This window comes from Ceratotherium simum, chromosome 15, assembly GCF_057802395.1.
Source record: "Ceratotherium simum simum isolate JZ-2026a chromosome 15, ASM5780239v1, whole genome shotgun sequence".
NCBI classification, from domain to species: domain Eukaryota; kingdom Metazoa; phylum Chordata; class Mammalia; order Perissodactyla; family Rhinocerotidae; genus Ceratotherium; species Ceratotherium simum.
The window spans coordinates 60,277,741-60,290,021 of record NC_141914.1 but is presented as its reverse complement, the minus strand read 5'-3'; the positions used below and the strand labels follow the sequence as shown (position 1 = coordinate 60,290,021).

Sequence of the window (12,281 nt, the reverse complement as noted above, 5' to 3'; positions counted from 1 at the left end):
CTTTAATACATGGACAGATAAGTTTCTTACTGAGGGAAAGAAACATTTCATGTATTTTAAAATACTTACAAGTCCTTCAATATACAATCTAGGCCAGAAAAGCAGCCGAGAAAAGCAGCAGAGACCTTAGCCACACCACTGAGTCATCGCCCTAGAGTTACAGAGAACACAGGGGTCTTTCTAAATTCTTACAGGATGGTTAATGTCCCCGTTCTTACATGAGCTTTTCTTTACAGTTGTCCATCTCGGTCACTGCCTTCTGAAGCTTTAGCCCAAGTGCCTCTACTTGACGTTGTAAATCTGAAATGACAGAATATATTCATCTGATTAGACATTTTAAGTGTCCAGATATTTTCTATAGAGTAAACCACATTCTTTTAGAGTTGCTGTTTATTCCACTTTGCCTGGATGACCATACGAAGCTTGTCCCTACTCTGAAACCCCACGGAATTAATGGGTTTTAGCAGACTCAATATATTGGCCTCTTTCTGCCAGCAACATCACGCTAATTTTCAAACAGCTAATAGGTTAAAGTTTACCAGTGTTTTCAAAGGAAATTTATGTAGCCAACGGACATGAGAATTTCTGATCATGTGGCTCCCTTCTGAAACACTTGACTGCCTGAGTTAGCTCTTGTGGCCTGGAACTGAGAGGCATTGCTGAGCCTCCTGGTAGAACTGACATAGACAAATCACATGCAAGGCTCCTGGTAAAGAATCTGTTAACTCTGGGTAGCATCTAATAGGCATTTTCGTGACTTTCAAAGCCAAGAAAATACAAGCAGGAAATTGGCTTCCGTAGAGTCTTGAACTGGGGAACTCAAGCAGTGTTTGAGAAAGATTATTTAAGCAGCCGTGTCTAACATGTGTGTGGGTGCAGAATTGGAACTAAAGCAGAAAGAACAAGTGGTTTGAGTGATCTGAGTGGTGCCAGTAGCCTGTGTGTGGGACCTGCGATCTGAACCCAGCCCCAGTGACAGCCCTTGCTGGCACTCTTTTTGGAAATAACGTGGAAAACAAACTTACACAGATGCACTAATTGGTTTCCATGGAGAAAATAATTTAAAACACTGGAATTATAAAATTTCTATGTTACATCTGCTTAGGCGCTTTAATAACATATTTTTAATAGTAAACTTCAAAATCTTCATTCATCCATACAAATACATAACATTTCTATATATACCTTCAATCTGCCTTCTTAACTTTCTTTTAGGAAGAAGAACCAGTTCTTTAAATCAGAAAATAAATTCTCTCTAAACAAATGTTTTAATTAGAATTTACCAGATATTGGTAAATTCCTCAAACTGCCATGTAGGTGAAAATAGCCCCATTTTTCAGAAGAAGAAAAAATGAGATCCTCTCTGATTCTCTTGCCTGGTATCTCACAATGGGTAAATAAATGCATTAGCCAGTGGTCAAACTGACTGAAGGTTTTAAACTCGGCTGAGGGAATCAATTTGAGAGGATGGCCCGTCGAAATAAGATTCAGTATGGACTTACTTGATAGATAATATTTGTGGGGTACACCTTTTTATCAAGTGATATTATTATATGAGAGAAAAGATAAAATAACATACACATAGAGAATTTATTTTTGAGTATAACCTTTTGAAACAAGGCAATCTCTTATGAATGCTGTGTACTGTGTTGCTCTGTTATTAAGTTCGTGTGGGCTTGCAGAGGGGTTTTATTCACGCAGGCACAGCTAAAACGTTTCCACCCACGCTCTGAAGAACATGGCGGGAAGGAAGCTGATGTCTGACAATGGTCTAGTCATCAAACTAGCCTGTCTAGGCACTGTGCAGAGTGCCTTCTCCTATATCATTTCATTCATATTCACAACTACCATAAAAAACATACACATTTTATTTTTACCAGTGAAGACTCTAAGGGTCAGCGTAATTAACTAACTTCAAAGGTCACATAGCTAGTTAGAAGTGATCCCACGATTCAAATCCAGGTTGGCCTCTTCCCAAAGTCCTATCTTTCTAACTCTCTTACAGTGACTCTCAAAACATCAAAGCTCAAGGGATATGATATTTGTCCATGGAAGTGTGGTTAGTGTGCCTATAGAGCTGTTTAGCAAATTCCAGAAGCTTTAAAGAGGTATACTTAAGACAAATGAAAAGTATTATTTTACATAAAATATGTAGTAAATTAGTGGGGTTTCTAACTCCAAGAGGTGGTTTAGATTTTAATTTTTTAAAGTTTAAAAATTAATATATTTTAATTAATGAAAGACATTAAGACAAATTTGGTATCATTGTGACCAACTTTATGAGACTGACATGAAAGAGAACAATTATGCCTTCCTATTAAATGTCCCTTGGTGCTCTTGTCAGGATATAATCTTTAACTAGATGAAGCATGGGTCTGAGCCCATGTGATAAATTTTATGTTATTACTTCTAAATGCAGATATTGTTAAGAGGAAGAATTGATTATCTTAAAAATAAACTCCAAAGAATTCCTACTTGGAATGTGAATTTTATGCAATTAATTCTCAATTACCTGATAATTAGGAGAATAGTAGACAGTAAAGATGGCAGCTAATTCAAAACCCATTTTTATGGCATTGAAATGTATTCTTAGACTCACATTTGAATATACTTGTGCATCATAGTTCCAGAATTTACTAGATGTAAAGGAAAATAAACTACACAATCATGACCCAACTCCAGAAAGGAAAAGCTGTTATATTTTCCAGTATTCTTCTCTCTACATACCCACCGAGATCTCCCTTTCTCCCTGTTTCAAGATAAGTAGATAACTCAATCTTTAATTCACAGTACTCAATGCGTAGAGAAGCCACTTCCTTCAGATTATTCGCTATGTATTTACAGCATCTCCGAGCAAAAACAGGGAAAGCAAATAAATGTTTTACTTTAAAATGTAGAAATCTCTGAAGGCTGTCGTGAGGTGTAAATAGAAACAGGAAATACAAGTAATGTCAACAAAGAAATCATTTTATATAAGCAGAGAAGATACCACATAGAATAGAGAAAAAAAGATTCATTATGAATAATTCATAAGGTAAACAGCCCACCAGTGTATAATTAGGAGTTGATTAATATATTTTCATGGCTGTTTTTTTTACTTTGGGTTATACTTTCTCTAATAGAGAAGTGCTAAGAATTATTTAAAATACATAGGACACATCTTTACTGTTCTGAATGAGGCGTAAACATCCTATTGGTTTATTATTGGTTCTGGTAGACTAGTAGGGTCCTTTTGTTTTTGGAAGCAGAGTGCCCAGTTCCCGTCCTTAATAAATAAAGGAACACAGTTGGGATAAGCAGCAGAGAGATTAAGCCATCTGCATAAGACAGCTCCTTCAGTTCCTGAGGCAAGGAGTTCTTAAATAAGTGTATTGTTCTGTGCAGTCCTTCTCTACAGTTAAATAAATTCAACTTCAATTTTCTGTCGTTCAGCATAACATTGGATTATGAGGCAAAAGGCCCTGTATGTCTATGAAAAGAAAGGAAGCATTGGCTTTAAACACCATGCAGATGTAAGGCGGAACCCATGGAAACAATCCAAAATTTACAACAGCAAATTCTACTATGATGTGACTGTGTTCTTTGCAGATATTAAATAAGAAGCAAATGACTTTAAATGAACAAGACAAAAAAGAGCTCTTAGCCTCTCTTCACACAAAGCCAGCTGCTTTGCTGGATAGCATTACACAGGCATCAGAAGCGGGGTAATTAGTCATTTAGGAGAATCCTGTTATTCCAAAAGGTCTCTAGAAGCTACAAATATAAAAGGTATTCATAGTTAGCTATTTTATAGAAGGATATAAAACTTTACAGTCACTTGAAGGGTATATTAAGTTAGTATAATGTTTGAGAAAACAATAAATAAAAGCTTTATTGTGGAAAGACATTTCAAGCTTAAAACTTTCTGACTAAAAAACACCAAAACAATTAAAAATTTTGTTCAAAGTGCTCTATGGAGGAAAATGATTCCAGGTTCAAGAAGCAGAATGGAATAACAAGCAAGAGATTTGGCCCCCAGAGATCGAGATCCAGAGGAATTTTTTTTTTAAATGAGAAGTTGAAGGCTGTATATATTTTTTAAGTGATAGAGATAATTGAAGAGAAGGAAAAACAAAAGCTCACCACTCTTTAAACACACTCCCAAGACAAGATAACATGGAGGGGTGGTGCATGAACTCTAAGGCTGGCCTGCCTAATTCCAAATTCTGGCTCTGCTTCCCACGGCTGCGGGACTTCAGGCATTTTAGTTTCCTTATCTATTAAGTGGTTACCACAGCACAGGATTGTTCTGAGAATTAAGTGACTTAGCATATGTAAAGAGGAGAACAGCGCCAGGCGCACAGTGAGCACTGCGGAACCAGGAGCTACTATCATGGGTGGTGCAGTGAGGCCTCCAGCTTCTGGTCTGAACCTCATCACTTCGCACCTCGAGGACCTTGTTCTTGCAGTGGGGCCTGCTGTCACCAGTGGTTATCTTTGTATAGGGGAGAATAAAAATGAAGGTTTTAACTGTGTATATTTCTTTAACAATCTACAGAGTAACTATAGCAAAACGTTAAAACTTATTAAATATGAGTGATGGGTTCATACACATTTGTTATTGATTCTCTGTATTTTTCTGTGTTTGATATATTTCATAGATACATTGTTTAGAGAGGGGTCCATGTTGGGTACTAACCAGTCTAATCAACTCAGTTCTGTGTGTCCAAGGTACAAAAGGAAACAATGAGAAGAGAACTTGGTTGGGGTGGGGGATGAGGTTAAAAATGTAATTAAAGACAACTCTTTTGATTCTTTGAAAAGAGAGCAGAGAGACCCAGTTGTTGCTGGAGGGCGATATGGTAACAAGCACTGCTGTTGATTTTGTTTTTGTTTTAAGCTATTGCATTTGGGAATGATCCATTCTAGAGGGTCCCCATGCTTGTGAATTTAATGTATGCCTTCTAACCTGGTTCTTACAAGTGAAAAAACAGTACTTCTGGCAGGTGTTTTAAAAAACTACATAAATGTTGGTAAGCTATAAATCTCATTTGAATTCTTACTTTTCTCACTACAGATTATCTTTTTGAGACCTATCTATGTAGCTATATATAGGTATGATTCATTCCTTTCTGACTGCTATATAATATTTAATCATGTGCACACACCACATTTTACTGATCTAGTCTTATAGTGATGGAACCTAGGTTGAGTTCAACTTTGTGTCACCACAAATAATCCTGCAATAAAATCTTTTTACCCATTGCCTTGAGTACTGAGAGGGGTGTTTTTCTGCAGTGTGGCCCCAGAGCAAACTCATGAGGTCATTGGCATACACATACTTAAATAATGTCAAATGGTTCCCAGGAGGGAGGCACCAACTTACACCCTCACCTCACTGAATGAAGGTTCCTGCTTTCCTAACACTTAGAAAAAGCTATTTTAAAATTTTTTGCCAGTCCATAGCGTGCAAACTAATGTCTCTTTGTTGGTTTAATTTGCAGTTCTCTGCTTACTGTTGACACTGATCATCTCATTTGATGCTTCTGAGTCACTCACATTTCCTTTTCTATGACTTGCCTTTTCTCCTCTCTCTTCTATCCACTCCAATTGAACTTGCCTCTTCACTCCTCCACAGAAATAGCTCTTTTCACAGTTAACAAATGACTTCCTAAATTGGCAATTCCAAAATTTAATTCCCTGCTCTTATCTAATTCAAACTTTCAGCTGCATTTGACACAATTGTTTACTTCCTCTTTGAAACACTTGCCTAGTTTCCATTACATCATACTCTCCTGTCTCCTCCTGGTTGGCTATTGCTTCTCAGTCTCTATTGTGATTCTCAGTGGAAGGTCCACTCTAAATGTTAGGAAGCACCAGGAGTTCAGTCCTTAACCCTTTCCTCTATCTGCATTTTCTCCCCAGCTGATTTCATTCAGTCTCATGGTTTTGAATAGCATTTATATATGGGTGTCTTCCATCATCATCATCATCACAGCTAATAAGTGTCGATAGTTGCCAGGCATATAAAAGTACACTACACTCATTTAATCTTCACAATGTGAACTAACTGGAATGTAAGTTCCATGAGAACAGGAACCTTATCTGTAATATTCAGAGTGTCTGACATGGAAGGTGCTCAAAAATTAATTGTTGAAAGAATGAATGAAATTTTGTAGATATTAGAAGTAAGAATGCCGGGAAATAAATGTTTAAAATTATGTACCAAAGATTAAAATGCATGAAACAGAAAGAATTGTGCAGTTTTCATTGATAATACCTAATATATATTGTGGCATTAAAATGCAACGTTCTTATAAATATGTTATTTTATTTCAATAGACACTTACTGGTACCTATTCTGTTGTAGGTAGGATCCATGCTAGCTAGATTCAGTGTATAAATAACAATAAAATATATTTCCTTGTCCTTAGAGAAATTATAATCAAGTGCCTCATTTTGCCTTCACGAATGATAAATTATGTTTTAGATAACAAATCAATAACTCCTTTAAATTTAAATCTGTTTTAGTTTTCCACCATTCTAAATGATTTTGTTTAGTTAGATGACTAGTTGGCTGAAATGGTGAGTTTTCTGAATCAGATGTAACTGATGTGAATGAACATAATCAGTACGCTGCATTTAGGTATGCTTTATATGTATATATTATTGTATCACAGTTTGATGAGCTTATTAAGCTCTTTACAAAAGTAATATCTCACTTAAATTTTTTAAAATGAGCATTAACAGAGGAAATCTTTGCAGATGTAAGAATATATACCAACAATGGAAGAAAGTTCTTTAATGAGTATTCAACTATATCAATTGCAAATTAACATATTTTAACTTTAGCAAACATTTTACAAAGCTCAGATGGTGAATATAGCCACTTGGAAAATTCATTTCATTTTAGGGTTTATATTTCAGAGGTTTGATTCACATCCATTTTGAAACAAGTATACTTGAAGTACATTAACATTTTCCGCATAATGCCAGAAGGGACTGAAATAACACTTGGAGATTTTTATAAATCAGATGCTAGAACAGGTGTGGGTATATAGCTAAAAAGTTGCAATTCAGTCTAGATGTAGTTATATTAAAACCAGAAAATTATTTAGCTGGGTGGGTGTGGGTAGGAGAGAGTCAGGAGTGGATTAAACCAAACTAAGGAGATAATCAGATACATAAAACTTGGAAATAAATTATATTCTGATATTAAGGATCAAGAATTTACTTCAGAATGCAAGAAAAAAAAAATGCTTCTAAGCCTCCATTGTATTTTTTTATTCTGAACATTAAACCAACCCAATATAACATGAAGATAATTGTAATTTATAGGGGCTTATAAAATATTACAAACTATGGATGGATAAAATAGGAGGAGTATTAAATTCTATTATTTTTTTTTTACCCTGGTTAAATCATTTAACCACTCTTTCTCAATGGGCAAAATGCAGATAATACTTTGTCTATCTCATAGGAGCAATCTTGATGGATTTAGAAACTTTTGAACTTTAGAATGGTACTTTGTTTTCTGATGAATTTGTACAAATAAATAAATTCACATAATTATATGTATATATGTATAAATAAATATTATAATGAGATTTTTCAAGACTGCAAAATGTTAGTAATGGATACGGACAGCCTAGAGTGAACTAAGTAGGAAGGGCCAGGGACATATAATAAATAGAATATTAGCTGAAAACATTTATGGAATAAAAAAGAAGACTAGGGTTAATAATAAAGTTAATGAATAAATGGAAGATAGAGAAGTTTAGACCTAAAAATATTTAAGACATTTTCAAATAGAGTCACATAAGCATATAAACATCAACTTTCTTTAATGAATGAGTGTGTTTTACATCAGAATGCTTGCGGAGATTCCTATATACAGGACTAATTCTACGCAAAACTGGGAAAGCGATGGACTGCACCTTCGGCCACACAGCACTGATTCTTCTTTCTGGACCCCTTCTCCTTGTGGTGCTGGGATGGCAGAAAAACAGGCAAAGGGCAAGAATTTCTTCAAACCAGTACTTTCATGCTACAAAACTACTTTGTGCTAATTGCATTTAAAAAATTCTACTACATAATTATATAAATTAAAAGTAGCAAGCAAAAACCCAAAAACATTTTATAATTTTCAAACTGAAGAGATCTGAAGGCAACACTCACAGATATGTGAAAAGATTTAGCCATAAGGATGTTTATCACAATATCATTTTAACAGAAAAATAGTGAAAACAGTTGTCCAAAAATAGGGTACAATTAAATAAATTATGATTCACCCAAAATCAGAATACTATGAATATTTTTGACATGGAAAGATTTGATAATACAGGAAATGGGGGGAGACTATATAACTCTATTATTCCACTCTTACAAAAAATATATATTTAGAACAGAAAGTCTAGGAGGACACACACCAAATGTTTATAACTCTACCTGAATGTTAGAATTTCCTAATCAATAGTGAACATGGCTTATTTTGGTAATAGGAAACAAAAGAGTCATATTAAAGGAGCCTAACCATGAACTATGTAAGATAGCCATACCCATCTTATAGCCCATTTCATAACTTATGGTTATGGTTTACGTGACCCATCACCAGGTGGTTACTGTCCTTGGGACCTCTTCTGCTTTCCCCTTACAGAAACTTGTGTTTACTCCAGTCCTGGAAGTGGCTCTGGTACAGTAGCTCTCTCTGAAGTATAAATTAATGATAACAATATATATGCTTTGATGCTTACGGGGAGTGGAGCTAAGAGCCCAAGTTTTGGCAGCATAGTTCTGGACTCAGGTTCCAATTCTGCTGATTAGTAGCTGTGTAGCTTTGAGCAAATGACTTAATTCCTCTAAACTTCACTGATCTTATTTGTAAACTGGAGATAATAAAAGTGCTTAACCCAGGAGGGTGATAATAAGGGGTACACTGTGGCTGCATTTTGCCTGACATGTGGTTAGTGCTTCATGAACATTAGCTGTTAGACTGTAGTAGGAAAGCTACCTGAATTCATAAGAATGACTTTTTTTTTTTTAAATGATGTAAGGACAGTCTTAATGCTTAGCTAGTGGGAAAGAGATGCTGGTAAGAGGTGAGAGACTTTGGGCATGGGATGGGGGGGATGGGTCATTTATTTCTCATTCAGATAGTGTCACGGTCACTCATGCTATTGGCCCACGAATGTGGATGATCGGTGAACGTCTATGAGCAGCAGGTGTGTTGTGCGCCTGGGTGAGTCCATGGGTGAAAGAGTGACTGGCTTTGAGTGTCAGCAGGAGTGCGTCCACATGGGTGTTAGGGACAGGGCAGATGAAAGCACTCTCCCCTCATTGCTTGGCTGGAGTTGCCCTGAGGATGCAGCATGCTTAGTGTAGAAGCCGTGTATAACACAGAAGATCTGTTCCTGATCAAGCCTAGGCTTCATCATAGAGGTGCCTAATTAATATTGCTGAATGACCAAATTAACTGGTGACTGGTGACTGAATGGGCAGAAGATGACTTAGGTTAAAGGGGAGAGAGAAGGGGATTGCAGTCAAATTACGCCACAAGTATAGAATGTGAGAAAGAAAGAATGGGGCAAATCTTTCTGAGAGAGATGGATTTAGAAAATGAGGCAGCAGATAGAGTCCATAGCATTAAAAAAAGAAAGATGTCTAAAATTTACCCCAAGGTCCTGAGGGGGATGGTGCAGAGAAAGAAAAGTCAGAGAAAGTGGCAAGGCTAAGATTTAGCCTTTAAAGGGGAAAACCATGCTGGAGGAGGAGAACAAGGAGAGGAGGAGGCTGCAATGGCATAGGGGAAAAATGACTAGAGAACAAGCCAGAATTTTAGCCTCTCAAAGGTGAGAAAGGAGTCTTAGAGAAGAGACATTCATCCTAAGGAGCATATGCCTAAGTCATTATAGAAAATTCTAAGATTCAAACATTTGTAAAATGAAGATAATATGTAAAATAGAGATAATCTTTATAGGAAAGCTCAAAGTTGGGAGCAAATGAGAAAGCAAGGAAACAAAGACAATCTTACAAGATGCCAGTGATCAAAGACCACATGGCTTCCACTTTATTAGACTCCACATCCAATGGTGACCTGGTTCCATAAAAGAAGTCTCGGGGATTCTAGTTAAGACTATCTGGCTTGCAACTCGTCTAGAGTCCCCAGGAAAACCATGTATCTTTGTGTTCCCCTGTTTTGGGTACGGAAGCAGCCCATAGTGTCCCAATATCAAGCTGGCCTCTTTTAAGAGCTGCTGGATTTAGTATAACCAAGGATAACCACAAACCTCCTTGGTTTTGTTTGTAAAATCATCACTTCTCCTCTTTTATTGGACTCCAAGGTTACACTATTCCTTCTGGAGTCCAAGGTTTCAAACGGAACCAGAAAGGCTGGTCAGTTCACCACAGTGAGCTCTGAAAATCATGCCTTGCAGGTGAGGTCACTGTGGGACTCTGTCAGACTCTCCACCTGCCAGTACGAGAGATGCCTCCCACTCTCTTCTTCAGCACCCTGTTCTAAGAGCAGGCAAACTACTGTTACAACTAATCAAGCCGGGCTGAAAGATAAATTACTGGAGGCAAATGGACCTTTGGGCAAACAGGAATTAAAATTTAGTTTTAATTTAATTTAAATTAAAAACATAGTTTTCCTTTGTTATTAAAGGAGTATTTAAGGAAATTCTAATATTTTTATCTTAAATATCATCATTTGGTTTGTTATTACACCAGAAAAACCACTTTAAAATGCAGTTTAATATTCTATATTTATATTAATGCTCCAAGGTAAGAAATGCTATCATATTTCCATTTTATAGATGAAGTAACCAAGTCAAAGAAATTAATAACTTATCCAAAAGGTCTGTAAAAGGCATAGACAGGGCAGAAAGCAGAAGTGTTTGACTCCAGGATCAGTATTTTTTTTTAACTGAACTATATTGCTCATTTTGATCTTTTTCACTTAATAGAGAAGCTACTAATTAAAGAAGGCAGTACTTATACATGCTACAACATGAATGAAACTCAAAAACATTATGCTAAGTCAAAGAAGCAAGACACGAAAGATCACACATTGAATGGTTTTATTTATATGAAATGTCCAGAACAGGCAAATCTATAGAGACAGAAAGTAAATTAACGATTGGTGAGGGACGGGCAGAAGGGTAAGGGGAATGACTGTTCATGACCGCGAGGTTTCTTTGTGGGGTGACAGAAATGCTCTAAAATAGATCACGGTGATAGTCATACAATTCTGTAAATATCCTAAAAACCACTAAATTGTATACTTAAAATGTGTGAATTTTATGATATTTAAATTATTTCTCAATAAGACATAATTTCACTTAGGATGTTAAAATATTATATGCAAAATAATTTTCATTAAAGTATTTGTGTATTATTTATCATACCAAAGAACTTCCTAAAAGAAAAAAATCAATAAGTGTTTTCACTTGGAATAAATATGAAAGTTGGTCAAATAAATTTTAGGAAGGACATTAAAGCTGAAGTGATTGATCTGAACTCTGTCTTCCAATATTTGTGACTGCCGACAAAAAGTAAAGGCATTGTATTCTAGCAGGTGGAAGGAAAATCATTGAAGTGGACTGCTCTGTGAGTCACAATGACCTCTGAGAGTATTAGCAATCGAGATATATTGTGCATTTTGGAAGTCATATTAGTGTGAGTTAAACATAAAATTACAAAACTTATATAAACAAATCTTTAAAGGGGAACCAAAAATTTAGTCTTCAAAATTTCATTTTACATGTTTACTTTCCAATGAAAAAGATGAAATTTTGGCATTAAGAGTTAGGCTGCTATTTACAGCTTATGATTCACTCTTAAACCACTCAAACTATATGGACCATAGTTATCACATGTATTTAAATTTTTGAGCATCTACATTTCAAAAGATAAATAAAGGGAAAATGTGGAAAAACAAAGTTAAAAGTTTTCATGTAGAAAAGCAATGATCATAAAGACTATACTATACTTCAAAGCTGAAATTGTTCAATGGTGATTTAAAACAAGAGAGTATCAAAATGCAAAAATATGAACATTTATGTAAGTTTGGCAACAAGCAAAATGCATCAGAGTTAGAAGCAGAATTATAGCGTATTAGAGCCCGAAGGGGACAAGGCCTTAGTCCAACCCATTGGTTACCTAGGTGTGGACACACTCATCGGGGCTAAATGGCTAATGTAAGGAGGGTCATCATCTTTTGATTCTTGGCCTAGCATGTTTCAATTAATACCACATTGGTGGGGAACGTGGGGTGGTGTGCAGAGGCTAGAAGACACAACAGA

The 12,281-nt window shown here is 36.0% G+C and overlaps 1 protein-coding gene across 1 annotated transcript in view; it reads right to left on the bottom strand.

Annotated features, from left to right (window-relative positions):
• Positions 1-12,281, bottom strand: part of LEKR1 (leucine, glutamate and lysine rich 1) — a 184,189-nt gene that overhangs the window by 66,049 nt on the left and 105,859 nt on the right. The window contains exon 7 of the mRNA XM_087440104.1: positions 219-300. Coding sequence (XP_087296230.1) covers positions 219-300 — 82 coding nt within the window. The remainder of the gene's footprint in view (positions 1-218; positions 301-12,281) is intronic.